Source organism: Diceros bicornis, chromosome 6, assembly GCF_020826845.1.
Source record: "Diceros bicornis minor isolate mBicDic1 chromosome 6, mDicBic1.mat.cur, whole genome shotgun sequence".
NCBI classification, from domain to species: Eukaryota; Metazoa; Chordata; class Mammalia; order Perissodactyla; family Rhinocerotidae; genus Diceros; species Diceros bicornis.
The window spans coordinates 59,297,440-59,318,189 of record NC_080745.1 but is presented as its reverse complement, the minus strand read 5'-3'; the positions used below and the strand labels follow the sequence as shown (position 1 = coordinate 59,318,189).

Genomic DNA, 20,750 nt, shown 5'->3' with positions numbered 1-20,750 from the left:
TATGTGAATCAAGTAGATCTCAAATCGAGGTCATGAACTTCCATTTCTCCTTCTACATATTCATTTCCTTTATTCATTTTGTCTGAAAAATTAGGTTTGGCAGTGTTGGTTCTGTGACAAAATGGCATAACATTCACACAACACACAGCCATTTTTGTATCACGTTATACCATTGACATGCAAAGCAGCATTGCAAATGCTGTTTCTATTATAATGACTATATAAAAAAGCCTTGAAAGGTATAATGATTTTGTAAAATACATCTGGCCATCAGTTCCCCCTTACTGCAAGTACAAACAGCAGTAGTGACAGGGCTTGGTAGAGGCATCATGATGACCATGTGGACACACTAGAATGCAGGCTCAAAGGGCAGGCATTTTTGTCTGCTTTGTTCCCTGCTGCATCCTGGGGCCTAGAACAGAGCTGGGAATGAGGCATTGTGAGGGAACAGGTTAAAGCTGACAGAACAACTATGATGCTTAGATCTCTTGCTTCTTTATCTAACACTAGTGAGACACATATTAGGCACTTGAGAAATGGTCATTGAATGGATGAATAGCCATTTCAGTTCAACTACTGAGCTGATTTTATCATAATTACATAACTACCAGTTCACTAGTCATATATCCCCCTCCAAACCTGTTTCTTCATTTCTAAAATGGGGATTATTGTGCCTATCTGGCCGGGACTATTGAGAGGATTAAATGAAAATTCATGTAAAGCATAATGACCAGCATAATAGTAGGCACCTAATAAATGTTAGTGCCTTTTCTTCCCATGTTCTTCTAGTTTCCTTAAAAATACACCTGTGTGTGCTGGTGGGAGTGCGAATTGGTGCAACCACTATGGGAAACAGTATGGAGATTCCTCAAAAAATTAAGAATAGAGCTACCATACAATCCAGCTATTTCACTGCTGGGTATTTATCCAAAGAACGTGAAAACACGAATGCATAAAGATACATGCACACTTGTGTTCACTGCAGCATTATTCACAATAGCCAAGACTTGGAAGCAACCTAAGTGCCCATCAAAGGACAAATGGATAAAGAAGATATGATATATATACACAATGGAATACCACTCAGCCATAAGAAACGATGAAATCCAGCCATTTGTGATAACATGGATGGACCTTGAGGGTATTACGTTAAGTGAAATAAGTCAGAGGGAGAAGGTCAAGTACTGTATGATCTCACTCATAAGTGGAACATAAATACAACAACAAACAAACACATAGAGATAAAGATTGGATTGGCGGTTACCAGAGGGGAAGAGGGGAGGGAGGAGGGTGAAAGGAATGATTAGGCACATGTGTATGGTGATGGATTATAATTAGTCTTTGGGTGGTGAACATGATGTAATCTATGCAGAAATAGAAGTGTAATGATATACACCTGAAATTTATACGATATTATAAACCAATGTTACCGCAATAAGAAATAAATAAATAGCAGTAAAAAAATACATCTATGTGTGTGTGTGTGTGTGTATGTGTGTCTATAGGGTCCCGGGGTGGCTAGGAGAAACAAATTATTTGATTCATGTTGTTCAGGGTTTCTCAGCCTCAGCACTGTGCCCTTTTAGGCTGGATAATTCTTTGTTGTGAGGGCTGTCCTGTGCATTGTAGGATGTTTAGGGGCATTGATGCTCTCTATCCACTAGATGCCGGTTACAGTCCCCAGTTGTAACAACCAAATATGTCTGTAGACATTGCTAAGCGTTCCCTAGGAGGCAAAATTGCCCCCTGTTAATAACAACCGATGTAGCTCTAATTCCCCATTTGAATAATTAAATATTTCATTTATAAATAAATTGTTTAAGTACAATTTAGACATTGCCTGTGGTTATAGCATATGTTCAAATGTATATAAAGTCATGGCTTATACAGAAAAAAAGAAGAACAGCAAATATCAAATTGAGCTATATTGTCAACCCATAATTATCCATGAAGTGAGTAATGATGTAGATAATAAAAAAGTTATTTCAGTCACACAATTTCCCTGCATTAGATTGTTTTCCTAATTATGGTTGGTTTAGGCTAACCACATTAATAGTAATCAATTTCCTAGACACACACTGGCTGATGACAGGGAGAGATGGTAACTGCGCATGGACAGAAATCCTCTGGGTTCCTTCAATTTTTGTGAATTCCCACAGGTTTTCAAACTGTGTTGTCCATTAGCAAACTTAAAAAGTAATAGCAACATTCATACTTACAGGTGAATTAAAGACTTTAGTCCCCGGAAAGTATGTCTTGAAATGGACTTGATGTTGTTGTTTTCTATGAATCTGCAACAGGTTATAACATTTTTTGTCAGACAGCTATAGGAGCCTGAGAGAACTCGTCCTGCATAACTATGTTAAAAAAAGGTTTTTTTACTTACAAATACTCTAGATGTGGAAGACCAATGAAAGCATCATCACTGATCACATCAAAGGAGTTCGATGTGAATAACCTGCCCAGAAAAAGTACACAATGAAAATGGTTCAACTGACAGGTTGTCAATATTTGCTGCTTTTATCTCTCAAAGAAACGAGTGGGAGTTGTGTAAGGAAAAATGTCTGGATATCTGCTTCCACAGTGTTATTTACTCAGGTAATTTTTGCAGCTTTTTTTCACACCCAATTATCTCCTCATCAAATGTTTATCAAACGGGGGCTTTGTGCCCCACTGCTCACAGTGATGGATGTCCCATGCCCTAGGTAACATTTTGAGATATAATTGGGCAAGTATGACAGTTGAAGCAGTCAAATCAACGTTTTGCATATTTTCATGAAAAAGACACTAACAGGATATTTCCCTCTTGCTCTAGAAACTTCTGGAACATTCTGACCAGCCCAAACAATGGTGTTTCAGGATTTTAAGCCTGGGAAACCTAGAAAGGTAGCTCCATACTTGGTTGTGCTGTGACATCTCATAATAGATAAGCCATTGACACTGGCTCAATGAACATCAATTCATCTCCTTCTTCGAAAATAGAACAGGCTGAAGATGGGACACAATGAAGCTTAGGAAGAGTCTTAGACCCATTTTGTTACTAAATAGTTGAAAAGAACACTTTCACTTGAACAAACTTATTTGCGATTTCAAAATCCATAGGAATTTGGTTTTGAAATTGGTGAAAAGGAACATCGACCAGTAGTCCCCATATCCTGTTGAACTCTTCAAAGAACTTTCTGAATGGAAGGCTTAAAAGAGGTGATTATAGGCCAAATAATACACAGTTATTGTTTTAGATTGAGTATTAATTTATGGAACTCATTAGATAAAAGTGTTGATACAAGCTGAAAAAAAGATTTTAAATGTACCGATGACAAATTTATGAGTCAAATGATGCTCAGTCTACATGTTGAAGTTCTTGTATGGAGGGACCTCATATTCCACTTGTAACTATTGTCCAAAGTGAGGCCATGGTCATGGACCAACCAGATGTTTGACATAACTTGACAATTTGTGTCTTATACATACTGTTTAACTTCACTATGTAAAGTTCAATATTCTGTGTTAGTAACCTTTTTGACATTTACTTTTGAAGCCTAGGGACTAAAAATGACTGCCACTAACTAACTTAGTGACTTCACCTCTCTGAGCCTCTTAACTAAGGGGATTAAAACTAGGAGATCTCACTTTCTGAACATTTATGAATAACTTATTCAACATCTTGGATGGCTTCAAAATAATCAAAGGAGTAGGACAGCAGTGGGTTAGAGATGAATTGAGTGTGACTTGAGAATTTCTGAAGCTAAACGATGGGTACATGGGAACAAATTTTACTATTATTTTAACTTTTACGTTATATATGCTTATATAACTTTATATATGTTTGAAATTTTCCATAAAAATGAGGGGAAAAATGGACCAAACAAACAAAACTAGATGATCTCTTGCATTTCTTCCTAAGCTATCAATCCTGGAGCCATGTTGGATTCTCTTCTATCTCTCCTCCCTCCAATGTGATATAGCTTTACACTCAAGTAATTGACTAGGCTCTGAAAAGTCAACTCTAACGAATGCATTAGATGTATTAGATGTCCATAGTTATTAAAACATGTTCAAAGGTTTAACTTTGGCAATTATCTCTTCTCACTTCACGGTTCTTGAAAACAAGTCTGCTCAGCCTTACTCCAAGGTAAGCTAACATCCAAAGTTTTCCTTAGGTTCCAGATTTTCGTTTCATTCTGTATACGCAGCATCAGGAATGGACAGAATGGAATAAGGCAGAAAAATATACAGAGAAATGACTCCCATGCTCGCTGGTTTACAAACTGTCCCATGGTTGGACCAGCCACTTCATAATCACACACTCCAAGTTGCCAGAAGAAATAGCTTTCATCACTATTTCTCCTTATGTTGAATCAGATGCAAAACGGAGCGGGAAATGGATATTAGTGGGCAAAACTTGCCCACACATGTCAGGGAAATAAAACAGAGGATTTCCACTAGAATTTTAATCTGCTTGTTCATTGCTTATCCCTAGCACCTGTAATAGTGTCTTCCCCATAGTGGACACTGAATAAATATTTGTTAAACAAAGAAGAATTCACTTTACATTAAATTCTGGTCATTACTGCATTACCAGATTGAATATTCCTTATAGCAGGGGCTTACCCTTATTTGCTTTTGTGTTCCCAGCCCTGGGCACAGTTCCTGGCTGAATAATGTTTGTTGAACTAGATTTCAAGGATTAAAACCTCTGGCTAAAACTAAAATTACACGCAAAAATATGTTGAATCTCACAAACCTAAGTTGAGGTAAAGAAGCCAGAACATAATAAAGTATATCCTATATGATTGGACTTGCATAAAGCATAAAACCCAGCAAAACTAATCTATGCTGGGGGAAGTCAGGAGGTGAGTAGTAACTGGAAGAGGGTACAAGGGGAGTCCTCAGGGTAATGGTAACGTTTGGTTTCTTGACCTGGGTGCTGGCTACAAGGGTATTCACTTTATAAAAAATCATGGTGGTGGGGAGGGAATGATGAATAGGCAGAGCACAGAGGATTTTTAGGGCAGTGAAAATACTCTGTATGATACCATAATGATGGACACATGTCATTAAACATTTGTCCAAACCCATAGAATGTACAGCACCAAGAGTGAACCCAAATGTAAACTATGGCTTCTAGATGACAACACAGGTTCATCAACTGTAACAAATGTACCATTATAGTGGGGGAGGTGGGTAATGGGGAAGCTATGCATGTGTCAGGGTAGGCGTATATGGGAAATGTCTGTGCCTTCTCCTCAATTGTGCTGTGAACCTAAAACTGCTCTAAAAAAAATAAAATCTTAATAAAAAATAGAGATGTACACTTAGGATATGTGCACTTTTCTTTATATATATTATATTTCAATTAAAAAGTTTCTTATAAAAGCAAAAAAAAATATTCCTCTGGCTAAGATAATGAATATCTTAATCCTTCAATTCTAAATTCAATTGCAGTTTTCTATGGACAAGGATTCCATGGACTAGATTTGTAAAATTATACACATTCTAAATATAGCTGAGCTGGCTATCCATTTTATTATCTTGTGTATACTTAAAAAGACTTAAAAAATATCATGTTCTATAAAGAGGATGAAATTCTGATCCTCAATTCTTTATGGATTCCTCTAAATATGCTTGATTTCAATATTGTGATTTGTTATTAGGCCAGATATGTTAAAGAATCCCACAGACCCTGTTAAGGGAAACTGTGCCACCCCACCTCATCTTCACATACCACTGACCTGGGGCAGACCAGGGTGGCCGTGTTACACCTCACAATCTCCCTTTCCTCCATTCCTTTCCGCAGACTATTAGGGCAAGAAGGACTCAGCTTCTCATCCAGAGTAGCTGATTCTGAGGTCAGTCATCATCCCATGGCCCAAGTAGCCTGGTTCACAAAGGGGAGATGAGCTGGGCTAAAGATGAGTCCCTTCTTGGGGATTTGGGACTGGCAAGCAGAGACGGAGCCAGCCAGCAGAGGAGCTGAAGGAGAAAGCAAGCCTTAGGGTTGAGTTAGATCCATGGCAGGCAACAATGTGTGCAAGACACACTTAGGAGAGAGCAGAATGTGGAGGAGACCTCACAAGGGGAATTGTGTGTGCAGGCTGGAGTGCGGCGATGCCTAGGTCGGTTTTAGATCCTAAGCCAGTGCTTCTTAATCTTGGTTGTGCTTGGAATGACCTGGGGAGCTTTAAAAATACTGATATCCGGTTCTCACCCTCAGGAATTCTGGTTAAATTCTGCACCTGGGGTGTGGCTTAGGCACGGGGATATTTAAAATCTCACCAGGTGTATGTAGCAGGACTGCATATGGACGGTAAGCTTTCCAGTCAATTACAATAGCCACCCTTTACCTGTGGTGACTGAGGGGGCCTCTGCTCCTTGCAGCAAGTCTGACTGGAGCAGTTGCTCTGGCACATGCAGATGCTGTGGACTGTCCTGTCCCCATAACTACAGGTAGCAAGAGTCTGCAATAATATGACACAGATTTGGCAACTGTCCTCAAGATAGCAGCACATGGAGGGGTAAGTGAGGACCAAGGTACCATCAGGATGAACTTGTTACCATGAGCCACAAATCAGAGATCTAGACCCAGTAGATTTGCCAAGCAGCAAATGGGTTTGTGCAGAGATAGTATAGAATTTGCCCTCTGCCCCTGGTCTTGTGGGAACATTTGAGGTCTCTGCCTCTTCCTCTATTCTTAGGGAGGAAAAAACAAAGCATTTTTCCCTAGAATGTTGGTGGAGGTGGACCCAAGGATGTGCCTTGACCTATCTGTACCCTCCCGGCAAGGGCTGTGCCATCAGCATCATGAATTCAGTTGGAAAATGGACTGTAGGAGGAGTGAGGAGGATTTTTTCCTCTGCAACCAATGGAGTGCATGTTTCCTTACCAAGAAGAAGATTTAGGAAGACTGTACATATCAACCATCAATTCCAGGCAGGCAATAGCTCATTTTAAAAATGATGATTGCTGCCTTCATAATAGCCTACATTTCATAGACTCCTGCTCCATGATCTTATCTAGTCTTTGGAACAACTCGGTGAAAGTGGCAGAACAGGTGTTAACATATATTTGACAGAAGAAAACTGAGGCCTGGACGGCTGTCAAAAGCTTTGCCCAAGGTGGTGAGGCCCAAGACTCCTGGTCTACCGCGCTTTTCAAACACTGGGTAGTCTCTCAGTATAAGACCTGGATCACATAATGACACAATATCCACATTCTGGCAGACAATCATAATAACACTGCTCAGCTCATATGGATTTAAGAAATCTAATTAAATAATAATCTCTTTTTAAAGGAATTAATTAATCAATATAAGTAGTCTCAGAGTCACATTGAGATCATGCCAACCTGCATTTTTTTCAAGTAAAGGATTTTAAAAATTTGAATGCAGTTTAGTGTATTCTGCTTATGAATACTATATGCTCTTTGTAGAAATTCTGGAAAACACAGAAAAGCTTAAAGAAGAAAATAGAGATCACTATACTCCTACTACCCAAAGACACTTGTATGCATATATGTAATATATACATGATATATACACATATATATTTATAAAATTGGGATAATAATTTTTATATTGTTCTGTGTCCTTTTCATGTATTTATTTTATCACGAACAATTTCTCATGATAATAAATTTTTAATATATAATTTTAACAAATGAATAAGTTTTGTGTTATACATATATCATGATTTAATTTTTTATTATTGATTCCAATTTCACTATTATAAATACTGCCATAACCATCCTCATACACAAGTATTTTTCCATATCTCTCATTATTTCTTTAGGATAGACTTAGGATAGATTTCTAAAAGTAGCATTATTGGATTATAGATGGTTTTTAAGTCTCTAGTTCTTTATTGCTATCTTGTATCAAATTACATGTTCAATTCTGAGTATAGAAGTGCCTATTGTGCCACATCCTCTCCAACATTTAGTATTATCATTATTGTTTCTTTTTCTATGAAATCATGTCCTTTGACTATTTTTGTTGCTTTCAAAGTACTTTTTATTTACTATGGACATTACCTACTCTTTTCTATATTATTTGATGCTAAGAGTTTTTCCCTACTGATTGTGATTTGCCTTTTCATTCATGATTTTTAACACATAGAAGTTTTACATTTTTAACAAAATATATCAACTTCCATTATATATTCTCTCTTTGCTTTAATTCTTAAAATGTTCTTTCCTCACTTAAGATCAATGAAATATTACCTACACCTTCCCTCTTTAAAAAATTTTTTTATTTGACTCTTTTATCCATTTGAGACTTACTTTTATGTATAATGTGAAGTGAGACACTGCCTTGATTCCTTCTGATATATTTACCCAAATTTAACCAAAACCTGTTGTTGAATAATTAATGCCTTCCCCATTGGTGAGTATTGCTACCTTCAAATGTCTGCTATTTTATTGGTTTTTTCCAAAAAATCTTGGATTTTTTTTATTATTCCCATTGCTACCTAATTTATTATTTTATCTGTCTTTAGTATTTATTTTCTCTTGGTTTCCTTATGATATTTATTGATCCTCAATTCATATGCTTTTATTCTTTCTGATTTAAAATGAAAGTATTTAGAAATATGACTTTACCTCTGCATAAAGCATCCAGTAAGTTTTGATAGGTAATAATCTCTTAAAATTGCATATTTGATTTCAACACGTATTTAGAATAGTATTCTTAAAATCCCTTGCTGGGGCCAGACCCATGGCCTAGTGGTTAAGTTTGGCATGCTCCGCTTCGGCAGCCTGGGTTCATGGGTTCAGATCCTGGGAGTGGACCTACACCACTCGTTAGCCATGCTGTGGCGGCAACCTACATATAAAATAGAGGAAAATTGGCACAGATGTTAGTTCAGGGCTAATCTTCCTCAAGCAACAAAAGAGAAAGATTGGCACAAATGTTAGCTCCGGGCTAATCTTCCTCAGCAAAAAAAAAAAAAATCCCTTGTTGATGATAGGTTTTTTTAAAAAATTTTTTTGTTGTTGTTGTTGTTGAGGAAGATCAGCCCTGTGCTAACATCTGCCAATCCTCCTCTTTTTTTTTTTTTTTTTTGCTGAGGAAGACTGGCCCTGGGCTAACATCCATGCCCATCTTCCTCCACTTTATATGGGATGCCACTACAGCATGGCTTGCCAAACGGTGCATCGGTGCGCACCCGGGATCCGAACCGGTGAACCACGGGCCGCTGCAGCAGAGTGCACGCACTTAATCGCTTGCGCCACCAGGCCGGCCCCGATAATAGCTTTTTTAAAAAAAGCTTTCATAATTTTATGGTTAATATTGCATTGGGATCAGAGGATGAAATCTGTAAAACGTCTGAGCTCCAGTTCCTCCTTCCACTGCCTACACCCAACGGCCTGTAGGGGTGGGTCACATTTCTTTACAAGCAATAAATTAACCAATAACCCAGGCCATAAAGTTGTTAGAGGGTTCCTAGTTGAACTGAAAAGCTAGGACCAGCAGCATTTAATTCGAAAGGAGCAGAAAAGTGGGTGACAGGGTTAGCAGGGAGCACAGAGTTCTAGGGTCAGCAACAGAGTAGTAAAAGAAGGAGCAGAGGATCACAGAATGAGGATCCAGCTACATCAGAAGGAGGTCAAGGCTAAGGCTGCTCAATGTCCAGCCAAGTGGCCAGAGATGGGGGTCCACAGTCCTTTCACTGGGCAGGCACATGTGTTAAGGCCAAATCTGACGGGCTACTGAAGTGGTTTCCTGCCCCAGCTTCTCATCTCTTCTAGGGACCAGGGAAGGAGCACACTGAAGGGAGAATCAGGAAGCCTGGGTCTTAATTCTCTCTTGGCCATAAATCCTCTGTGTGGCCTTGAGCATATCACTTCTCCTCTCTACATTGTGAAATGAGGAGTCTAGACTAGATAATTTTTTAGATCACTTCTAGCTTGAAAGATGCATGAGTCTGTGCTCGTAGCATTGTGGGCTTCATTCGTGGAACAGTAGGCATGGGCTCTGCATGGCTAGTGGGGAGTACTGGGGAGGCAGGTCTGCAGGCTGAGAAAATCTCCCCTTGTCTCAAACCACACTGCTCATCTAGTCACACCAGGGTCCCCTGGCTCTAATGACACTCACTTCTTCAGACTCTCTCTAGTCACTTGTGACACCTCGACTGTCGTCAGAATTGTCATTGGCCTAGGAGGAAAACTACATCCTGCCTTCCAGCCCAAAGCAGATTCTCCTGGCTATGGAGGGGAGACGATTTAGGGGACTCTCCCATACAACCCCCCTCAGTGAAGCCTATTGTGGATGAAGGAGAGAAGAGTGAGCAGCCAGCACCTGGTTGTCTCTTGGAGACAGCACTGATTAGATACAGAACAGAGAATCTGGTTTCTAAGCTTGTAGCTGCCACTTATTATGTACATAATGCATTAAGTAGGTGAATCTGTTTCATCATCTGTAAAATACAAATTATAATAACTAAAAGACTTCCTGGAAGATTCTAAGAATTACATGAGATAATGTATAAGAGCCTGTCTCCAACGCTTCTGCCAAAGAATATCTAAGGAAAAAGCATAGAGATAAAATATCAGATCTGGAAGAGCTGTTAGACCTAGGGAAGGACCGTAGTCTTATTGCTAGGGAAACTGAGGCCCAGTGAGATTGTCACCTGCCCAACAGAACTGTTATGGGCATTGTCCAGGGAATTAGGCAGCTGTGGGCAGTGTGTGTAAACACAAGTGTGCACACTTGCAAGTACGTATGTGTGTCTATATGTTTATATATGCATATATATGTAAATGAGAGCAAGGTGCATAGATTACAGCTGTTGGAAGATTTGGGGGCAGAGCTAGACAGGCTGGCCCACTTGTTTAAAGCCGGCTTAGCTTAAATGATTCAAACCCTCTGGTTGCTACTAATATTCTCCTTTATCCAAAAGAATAGGGCTAGTCGAATGATAATTAATAATAGGCTGATGATTCACTTTAGTCAAATGCACACATTCTAAGTGCATGTGCCCCGTGAATAATTTACATTTGAATATTTTAAAATATGCTCTTAAGATAGGAAAGCATTAAAACGGGAAGCTTCACACATGAGCACATTATTTCACAGTTATTTTTGGCTCTCATCTTCGAAAAACATTTTCAGTGTAATTCGGCGAATCCTCAAGTAGACCACTACCTCTAATCGGGATCGATAGGGAATAACCTTAACTTTTGCTCCACATAAATTTCAGGTGGGGAGCACCCCTGAGAGATATGTAGTTCAATTCCTCTTTTTACAGGTGAGGAAACCGAGGCCTGCAGAAGTGACTTACCCAAGGTCACATCTTTTGTCAGCAGCAGGACCAGGATTAGAATGTAGGCTTTAGATTTGCAGGGATTCCCTTGGGAATATTCTTGGCATGCACACTAGCAAAGATTTGAGCATGGACCCACCTCTTTGGTTTTACAGTCCATTACTTCTCAGGATAGTCAAAACTCTTCCTTTCTAGTAGTTGGCATAACTAGTCAGCAGCCCACCCTCCCGATGTTGTTTATAAATTCAGTCTGTATCTCCCTGAAACACTAAGAAGAAGAGACTTAAATTTTATCTAAAGCCTATTCTGGGCCAAGCGTCATCTTTAGCAGCTTGCCATCTATTAACTCATTTTAATCCTCAAATGAAGACTATAATCTAGGTTTTATATTCTCCACTTAAAATATAAAGGAAACCAAGGTGAGAGAGGTAAAGTAATTTGAAGCCTGTAACCTGCAGAGCTGGGATTCTGCGCTCAGGCAGGGTCTCCCCGCCGGGGCTGGTAATGGTCATGGGCGAGGCCAGGCTTCCTCTTTTTAGTCCCATCAGATCTGCTTAGTATCTGCTGCAAATTAGCGTTAGTGTGGGGAAGAGCCCTATCCAGTAGTTCCCAGAGTGTATTCCCTGGAATACAAGGCCTTTATAGGGTTGAGAGGGTTTACATGGACAAAAAAAGGCAAATAAGATTGGGAAAAGTGGATAAGTGAAGTTAATTGGGATTCTTAATTACATAAATCTTTCTATTCTTAAGTAAACTGAGTCTCTTTAGAAGGGAATTAAATATGCAGTTTCCCAGTCTTATTGACAATGGGAACCTTTTATCATCGGGCTTCACACAGAATGAATATTCCATGGAACGTACCCAGGGAAACACAGGTTTAGCCACATCTATTTGAGGGAAACTGCTCCAAATAAAAACAGTGAGAGTGTAAATTTAAGCTCAGAGGCTTTTTTCCTGTTGAATGGGTTGCTATTAATAATCTACTTTCCCAGAAAGATGGAGCATCCACTGGGAGGTCCCCAAAGAAATGGTGTGTGCTAACCGCTTGACCAGGTCGATGGGCTGGTGGTGAGGCCTGCCTCCTAGATGTTACACTCAATGAATCCACACTAACAAAATTGTCTGAGTTACTCCTTATACGGAGATAGATGGTTTACTGTATGCTTTGAAATGGGATTCTTTCTACCTGCCTAAGCTCTGCTAGCAAGCCTCTCTAGAACAGGCAAGGCATAAATAATTAAGCTAACACATAAAATGAATATCAAAGGCATAGATTCCCAAAGTATGGTCCACAGAACCAACATTCTATGGGATGTTAAGAAAAGTGAAACAACTTAAAATAATTCCGGAAGCTTTTCTAAGCCAAGGTGCTTTGTGAATAGCCAAGCAGGGATAGAATGTGCAGTTTCCCAAATTTATTTGAGCAAAGAACCCTTTTCTTTCAAGACAACTGTTGCACAGGACACAAGTTTAGAAAACTTTGGTCTAAGGTGTAACTTTAAAGTAAGTTCTTTTTCTTTTGCTCTTTTCTTTTCTCTCTCTCTCTTTTTTAAGGCGAGGAGATCAGAGCTTATACATACAAATGAGAGCGGAATCCTAGGGAAACTAGATGTCCTTGGCAGCAATGCTGCCACTCTTTCAAAGGGCTTTTGAAACTCCTTTTCAGTCATTGTCTTCAGGAATCAGGACACAGTCCCCTGAATACCCTCGTTAATGGCAAAAGTTGACCCTTTGAGAGGGGATTTGATTTGGGGAACAAAACTATGCAAAGTCAAGCCCAGTGATTCCTGCTCAAGAGGAAGTAGACAGAAGTGGTTAAAGTGAGGATGTGGGTTTAAACCCTGACTCTGCCACTTATGAGGGGTATGAGGAGGTTACCTAACCCTTCTAGGACTCAGTGCACTATCTGCAAAATGGAAATAATCATACCCCCTCACAGGGTTATTGTGATGATGAAATAAAAAATGAAATATATAAAGTGCTTAGCATCAGTCAATACAAAAATGACAAATGCCCCCTAACAAAACTTTGCCTGGTTTTATCGCATGGCTTCCAAACTGGCAGTGAGGGCAATTCTCAAAGAAGGATCTAGAAATGTTTAGCCATGGAAGCACGGTTAGGAAGAATCTATGACCTCGCCTGAGGGATTCTCTGCAAGTTAAGTTATTTGTACATATAAATTCTAGTCTCTTTATTTTTTTAAAAAAAGGTTCATTGCTTTTTAATCACATTTTATATAGGCAAACACTTGCCAGCTTGCCATGTAAATGTGCCCAACAATTCTTTTCCAATCCTTGTCCCATGGTAAGGATACTGAAACATTTTTTTATCACCAGCCACCATGCGGAGGTCCTGGTAAAGTCCTAATGGACCTGCTTGGGAAATTGGGAATTACATTATTATTTTAATAATAGCTTTATAATAGCCAATTCCATATTAAGCTCTTTCAATTAACAATCTAATTTAGTGATTTGTTAGAACTGATAAAATAAATTTTGTCCCACCATTTTTTTAATAGGACCATTTTTCATATTATATTAATTTAAACTAGCTCTGTTTATAGAATAGAATACAATACAATAGAATTTTTAAGCTAGGAAGAGACCTTAATTAATTGAATGTGAAGGTCTCAAAATGCCAACCTATGTTTTGTTTGGTCTTTATCCTATTTAAAAATCTGCTTCCAGATTTCTTCCTTCCTCTGAAAATTAGGAAAATATGGCTCCATTTTCATGTACCACGTTCTCATCAGCAATAATCAGCTGGAGCTGAGGATGTCATTTTTAGGTAAGACATGTCTTCTCTGGTTTACCTCAGTCACTACCATCCCTATTGTTTTATGCTCAACTGTTTTCTTCATTTACCTTATCACCCCGACTCCCATTGGTATTTGAGTTTGAGAACAATAATTTAATCCATCTCTGGTGTTTTATATATATAAAATCTGAGGCCCAGGGATATTTTGTGACCAACCCAAGATCACATAGCCTCTTCGTGGCCGAATTGGATTTCAGTTCCATGTCTTCTGACTTTTAGTTCAAGCCTCTTTCCATCCTACCACAGAACCACTTATCTGAAGATCTGTCAATGTTAGTTGTTTTAAACAAAATCTGGCATGTTTTACAAAATGTGGTACCAGTTGTGTTTTTTCATGAGGAAGAAGTAAGAAGGTTATGTTTCCCCCCATCCCCTCACCCCCTGGAAAGGTAAACAGTTCATATTTCCTGTGAGAAATATTTGAAGGAAAGATTTCTTAGCAGGTTCTGCTGGAGACCTATTTGTAGAAAAGCAGAATTTTAAAGCTGGGATTGTAGACAAACCCAGTCTATACAATCAGATGCTAATCTGATGGTATGGTCATTCAAATTAAAGAGACTTTCAGATTCCATAATAAAAGCTAATGTTTATTGAGTTACAGGAACTGTGCCAAGTGCTTTACATGTATTGTTTCATTTAATCCTTACTGTAATCCTGTGCAATATGTACTGTGGTTATTCCCCATTTTGTAGATGCAGATAACAAGGCTTGATTAAGCTTGCCCCAAGTCACAGAACACTAGAGTAAGCAGCAGAGTGGGGATTTGAACCCATGTTTATCTGACCACAAAATCTGTGTTCTTTGCTACTTGCCACATTGCCAGCTCACCAGGGAGAGCCATTTCAATATCATAGCTGTCATTATCAAGGCCCTGCAATCATTTTGTAGCCTATACCAGCTGCAGGATCAACAACTGGCAAGCACAACCACCATCAACAATCAACAGAATACCATTTTGAACAACCTGAGAAAGCTTATCAGGACTACCTTACGATACATTCAAATATGGGCAAAGTATAATTTACCTTTTAAGGGATCATCGCTAGCTTGCAGCTGCCATATCAGGGCAGGGAGGGAGAGATGTCACTCATCTTTGTGTGCCTCATCAAAGCCCAGCGCTGTGCCTGCTGCACAGGAGAACCCCAAAATGTGTTTGCTGAAATGGGAGGCTTTGCTTTCATTTTGTTACTGCTTGCAGCTTTACAATGAATAAACACTTGTTTTAGCTAAGCAAATATACACAAGTCAAAAAGGAAATTATCTTTGTGTTAATTAATTTTTTTCATTTTAATAATGCTTAACTAACATTTCCCCTTGGATGTCCTGTCAGACTGGATAAAGGAGAAATTCTGCCCTTCACAGGAGAGAGGGAGACTAATTAGCCTCCATAGTCAAATGAAGAACCTAGGAGCCTAAGTATGATTTTTCACATGTGAAAGACCAAGAGAAAGTCAGGGTGGGACAAAAGAGATTCAGGCAGTGGGTCTAAGGAAAGAGTTTGGATGCTTTGCCTTTTAAGTTCTGGAACACTGGAAATCTCTGTTGAAGAAGTTTGAAGTCATAATGTCATGAACAAAGACCTCTTCACATTTTTTTGGTTTGGCTCACTTTCCAGACCTCCACACTATTAGTTCACGTGAAATCTGATAGGGCGTTCCAAACACAAGAAAGAGTGTGAACACCACCAGGACTATCTACTGGTAGTAAAATAGGAGCATTTAGTATAAAATCTATGAAAATATGGATTACAAGTGACAAAATATAAAATAAGCAAGGTCTACGCCTACAACGTTATCTAGGACCTTGGCTATTGATGATCCTTTGTGAGAGACCCAGGGCAGACACGAGCACAAATTGCTCTAATAAATGACAGGAAGTACTAGAGCCATCAGTAAAGTCTATAGAGCTTGAGAAAACAGAGGACAGGGAATGAGGGACTTCAGTCTCATATGGACAGAGCTTGGTATGTGTGTGTGTGTTTGCGTGGTGTCAATATTGTGAGAGATGACCCTGGATAAATAGACAAATTCTATTAACACCAACTCAGATGTTCAGACTTTCTCTGATTCTAGGGAACCATTAAAGGCTTCCAGCACAAGGGTGCCATGAGATCTGTGTTTCAGGAAGGTGACATTAATGGAGGTGGGTAGGATGAGAACCAGAAGCAGGGAGACCAGTGCAGAAGCTCCCACAGTAGCCTGTGAAACAGCAATTGCAGCCTCAATTAGGGCCATGGCCCCAGGGTGAAGAGGAGGTGGCAGATTCTCATGATGTTTGACAGGGACTTTTCCAGTTAGAAGTGGACAGTGAGGGAGAAGGGGCAGGGAATTCCTAACTTTCCTGCCTGAATAACTGAGAGGATGAAATATGCTTTCGGAGAAAACATTTGTTGCACAGGGCTGGTTTGCACAGTCACAAAAATTAATTAAAAAGTTAGGGGGCCAGCCCGGTGGTGTAGTGGTTAAGTGCTTGCGCTCCGCTGTGGCAGCCCGGGGTTCACGGGTTTGGATCCCAGGCGTGGACTGACGCACCGCTTGTCAAGCCATGCTGTGGTGGTGTCCCATATAAAGTAGAGGAAGATGGGTACGGATGTTAGCCCAGGGCCAATCTTTCTCAGCAAAAAGAGGAGGATTGGCAATGGATGTTAGCTCAGGGCTAATCTTCCTCACACACACACAAAAAAAGTTAAAAATCAGAGCTACGGGTCATGGGGCAAATTGTAGACAAAACAGCCTAGATGACTGAAGTTTTTACTTCTCAGTCCATTGTGGGGATCATCAGCTGGGCGGAAACCGAAACATGCTCACTTCTAACCAGCTAATAATTCCTCTAAAAGCCCTTTTAGCTAATAGGTCTGGCTCGAATAGTCATTGAAGGTTGCTAAAATTTTCTTACACTTGTAATATAAGGAAGAATAGAAAAAGATGCCAATCATTGTAAAGGTGAGAAAGGCCACGGATATTTTTTCCTGGAGAGATAATATTTTGAAGGACTAAACAATAAAACCTCAGTAAGGATAGATTTATTATTTATCTTGTTCATACTATTCACTTTGCCATTTGTTTTTAGTCATTGATTTCTTACAGACTATGTACATATGTGTTGATTGTGGATTAATAAAAGACATAATGATATTTTTCCCCCCAGAGGGATCAATTCCATCGCTTCAAGCAAGACCAAATCTCATTGGAACAAATAGAATTTTTTTTCTGGTCACACTGAGTTCTTATATAGAGATTTCTTTTTTTTTTGAGCATGATACTACAACCAACCCTGTAATTACTCGCTGCAAAGAGAACTCTCTTAAGAGTTGGAGGGATTTAGTTTATTAAAAATTTTATAAAGAAATGGCAGTGGGGCCATATTTTATACTCTTAAATTAGAATTTTACTTCTGTTATGAGCCTATGTCATTGGGAATTTCAGTCTGCAGTTGAGAAGAACAGGGCTGTAATGTGTGAAAACACATTTCTGTAAATTGCCTTCACTACAAGCACCACGCCCCATCACTAAAAGCAAACTAGAATGAATTAATCGTTCTCATTGGTTACGTTACACAAAGGGCCCTATGGAAAACATGAATGAAACTGCATTTTCTTGGGCAAGGTTTTGTTGTTGTTTAAAGCCATAAGTGAGATATTTTTTAAAAATACGTTTTGTACAACTAATCTGATGAATTTTTACTAGAAAATTTTATTCTTTTTCTCCTGTCTCTACAGAGTGTGGGCTTTTGTTTTTCTTGTTCTCCAACACACACTGCCAGCCACAGCCTACCAGAATCTTTTCCCCAAAACACTGTATGTAACTTAAGGAGGCACTGCGTCTGTTTTCCTCAGTACCCCAGGCTGACATTTCAAAAAGTACTTCTCCTCATGCCTCTGCAGAAGGTCTGAAAAAGCATTTGGGGCCATAATGAAATTATCAGATTTTTAGGGTGGATGATGGGAATGGGTCATTTCTTTTCTCTTTTCAACAACAGAGTGAGAGACCAACTGCCTTTGTACGTTGATCAAGCAGAATTGATTCTGAAGTTTCTCTCTTCACAGGGTACAACAGGTCAGTTTGGTAATCTGTGGTCACAAATGCCATTAGAATTCATTGCAAACCCCAGGCCTGGTCTGATGGCAAAAGTCATGCAAAGGCAAATTCAGGCCCCTTGGTCTTCATATTCCAATGGGGGGTTGGTAGCCCATTTGGGGTTTTCAGGGCACTGGATGGCCCTCTCCCACAGACGAACTCTTTTTGTCTGTGACCCATCCATTCCTACCACTGTGATGATTATGGCACAGTTTATATTTGGAGCCTTATCATTCATTTCCTCCTCAGTGAAAATGAGCTTATTAGACCCTTTCCTGAGGACAGGAGGAAGCAGAGAACATTGGGCAGGAAGAATGGAGAGCAAAATCTTTAGGAAACAAGGTCCTGAAGATTAGAGACAAAGTTTGACCCCTGACAATTTTGCATAATATCAGCCCTGGTGTAAATCTGTCATGTTGAGGTCACCAATGTGAGTTAAGTGAGGACATACAGGGCAGGAATTACTCGCCCTTTTGTTATTTCTGAAACCTGAACTGCTTTTAGAAATAAGGGCTGGAATGTTCCATAGGAACTCTGAGCATGGGACACAGGGGCATGGCACACACTCGGTGTGGGCTATTTAAAAACCAGTTCTTTGGCTTCCCTCTGTGATTCTAAATACATGTAATCACATTACTCTGCAGCAGCCGGTAACTATTTCTATAACGTTGTCCAGCATCTGTGCTTGCTGAGGCTGGTCCACCCAACAATAACAAAGTGGAGACGTGCTAACTGGTCAGGTTGATCCATCTATGCTTTCTGTGTCACAGCTAACCATCTAGTGTTGGAACAGGAGTAGTATGTCTTGATTGACACTTCTTGAATTTTAAGGACTGATCTATTTAACTATCCTAGGGGGCGAGGTCTGCCTCAGCTCATCAAAAGGATGCTTTTTAAATGAGCCATTTATTTATTTAACAAATGAACAACATAAGCACAATTTATCACTTTCTCAGACACAACCAATTCTAATCCTATGGAATGACCCCAGCATTGGAGACTTTGCTGCTTAATGTACTAAAGACTACCTTTTTTGGATTTGTTTGATGTGCTAACGCTTCCCCTAAATCACACCATTAGCCATCAATCAAACAGATAAATCCCTTAGGAATATTCTACTCAGTTGTTAATCACTCAAAGACATTAGCTAGTAGAAGGACATTAGCCAACATTGTTATATAATGTCAAAACACCTGATGAGGTTTGTGAATTCAATGAAATAGTTAAACCAGTTTTGGGATTTCATATAGACAAGACAACAGATTAAGTGATTTTTTAGCTTTCTGTAAAAATTTAAAACCCTACCATTTGTAAAATTTGTAACCATTTGTCATAACCTATGCCAAGCTTCTTATCTACTTTAATCTTATTCATTTCTGATAATGACCCTTCAATAAGTTATCACCTCCATTTTACAGATGAGGAGACTGAGGCTCAGAGAGAGTTAGTCATTTGCACAAGATTACATGTCTAGTTTCTAGTGAGTGGTGGGGTGAGATTTGCACATAGGTCTCTCCCATTTCGAGTCCATACTGTTTGCCTATGTATATATATAACCTCAAACAACCAAAATGGCCAATTAAGGCAAGAAAACAAAACAAAAACAAACAAGCAAAAAACTTGGGTCTGGAATCATGCAGTTAAGATAACCAAAACTCAGTTGATCGACAGTTGGCTAATTCCCTCCTGGAACCAGGAAACTGCAGCCACAATCTATTGCCTGACACCTGAGTGCAGGGAGACCTCTTGACCCCTATGTGGTCCTGCTCTAGGAACGAGCACTCCAGTTGCCAAACATTACACGTCAGAACAAATTATATGTGTGACATTATGCCTGTGGAGAGATCTGATTTCTTAGTCAAATATTATTTTTTGGCTATTTTGAGACATAGACTGAATATGTGGTTCCCTCGTGGCTAACTCAAAACACACAGCAAAGATTAATCCTTTGCACTATCCTATATTAATATTTCTTTCCCTCCTTGTAAGGGGACTAGTTATAAATTAGATGAGATTAGAAAACAGTCGCTGGAGAATTAATATTTTAAGGAATTACCTAGAAAGAACCCAGATCTTTTTTCCCACATGGTAAATCATACAGGGTAGCAGCCTGCCCTAGATCCCCAGGAGACAACATCTTGAGTGCATATGTTATGCTGGGTTCTGTATTGACTAATTCAAAAACTCCAGGGCAAAATAACCAAAGTTCCCGAGTCAAAAATGAAAGTAAAATAGTGGAATGGAATTGGGGTCATTGTTGCAACATTCCAACAACTTCATAAATAGCGATTAAAGTAGATAGCATTGCAGGTTAGCAAATTTACCATTGCAAGAATCAACCTGCACCATGGGTGCCAAGTCGCAGACAAACCCATTTACCTCTCACTTTACTGGTATTCTTTTTCTCTCCAGAAATGTAATCACATTTGACAAAATTCATATTGAGATTGTTTTACTAGATGGCTTATCCAAATACATGCTACATTAAAAATAGTCATGATATAAATATTTCTCACAAGAGCTGCAGCGATGGTGTGAATAAAAAACTCCCTTCTGAGATTTCAGTAAAACCAGATCTCACAAAGGATCTGAAAGAAAA

The 20,750-nt window shown here is 39.3% G+C and overlaps 1 protein-coding gene across 4 annotated transcripts in view; it reads right to left on the bottom strand.

Moving 5' to 3' along the window:
- LGI1 (leucine rich glioma inactivated 1) overlaps nucleotides 1–20,750 on the bottom strand; it is a 37,738-nt gene that overhangs the window by 16,126 nt on the left and 862 nt on the right. For 2 of the 4 annotated variants that reach the window (XM_058542687.1, XM_058542691.1), the window contains exons 2-4: nucleotides 20,668–20,739; nucleotides 2,387–2,458; nucleotides 2,220–2,291 (exon numbers count right to left, since the gene is read on the bottom strand). In XM_058542687.1, the coding sequence (XP_058398670.1) occupies nucleotides 2,220–2,291; nucleotides 2,387–2,458; nucleotides 20,668–20,739 (216 nt within the window). The remainder of the gene's footprint in view (nucleotides 1–2,219; nucleotides 2,292–2,386; nucleotides 2,459–20,667; nucleotides 20,740–20,750) is intronic. The other 2 variants (XM_058542689.1, XM_058542690.1) reach the window with 2 other exon arrangements.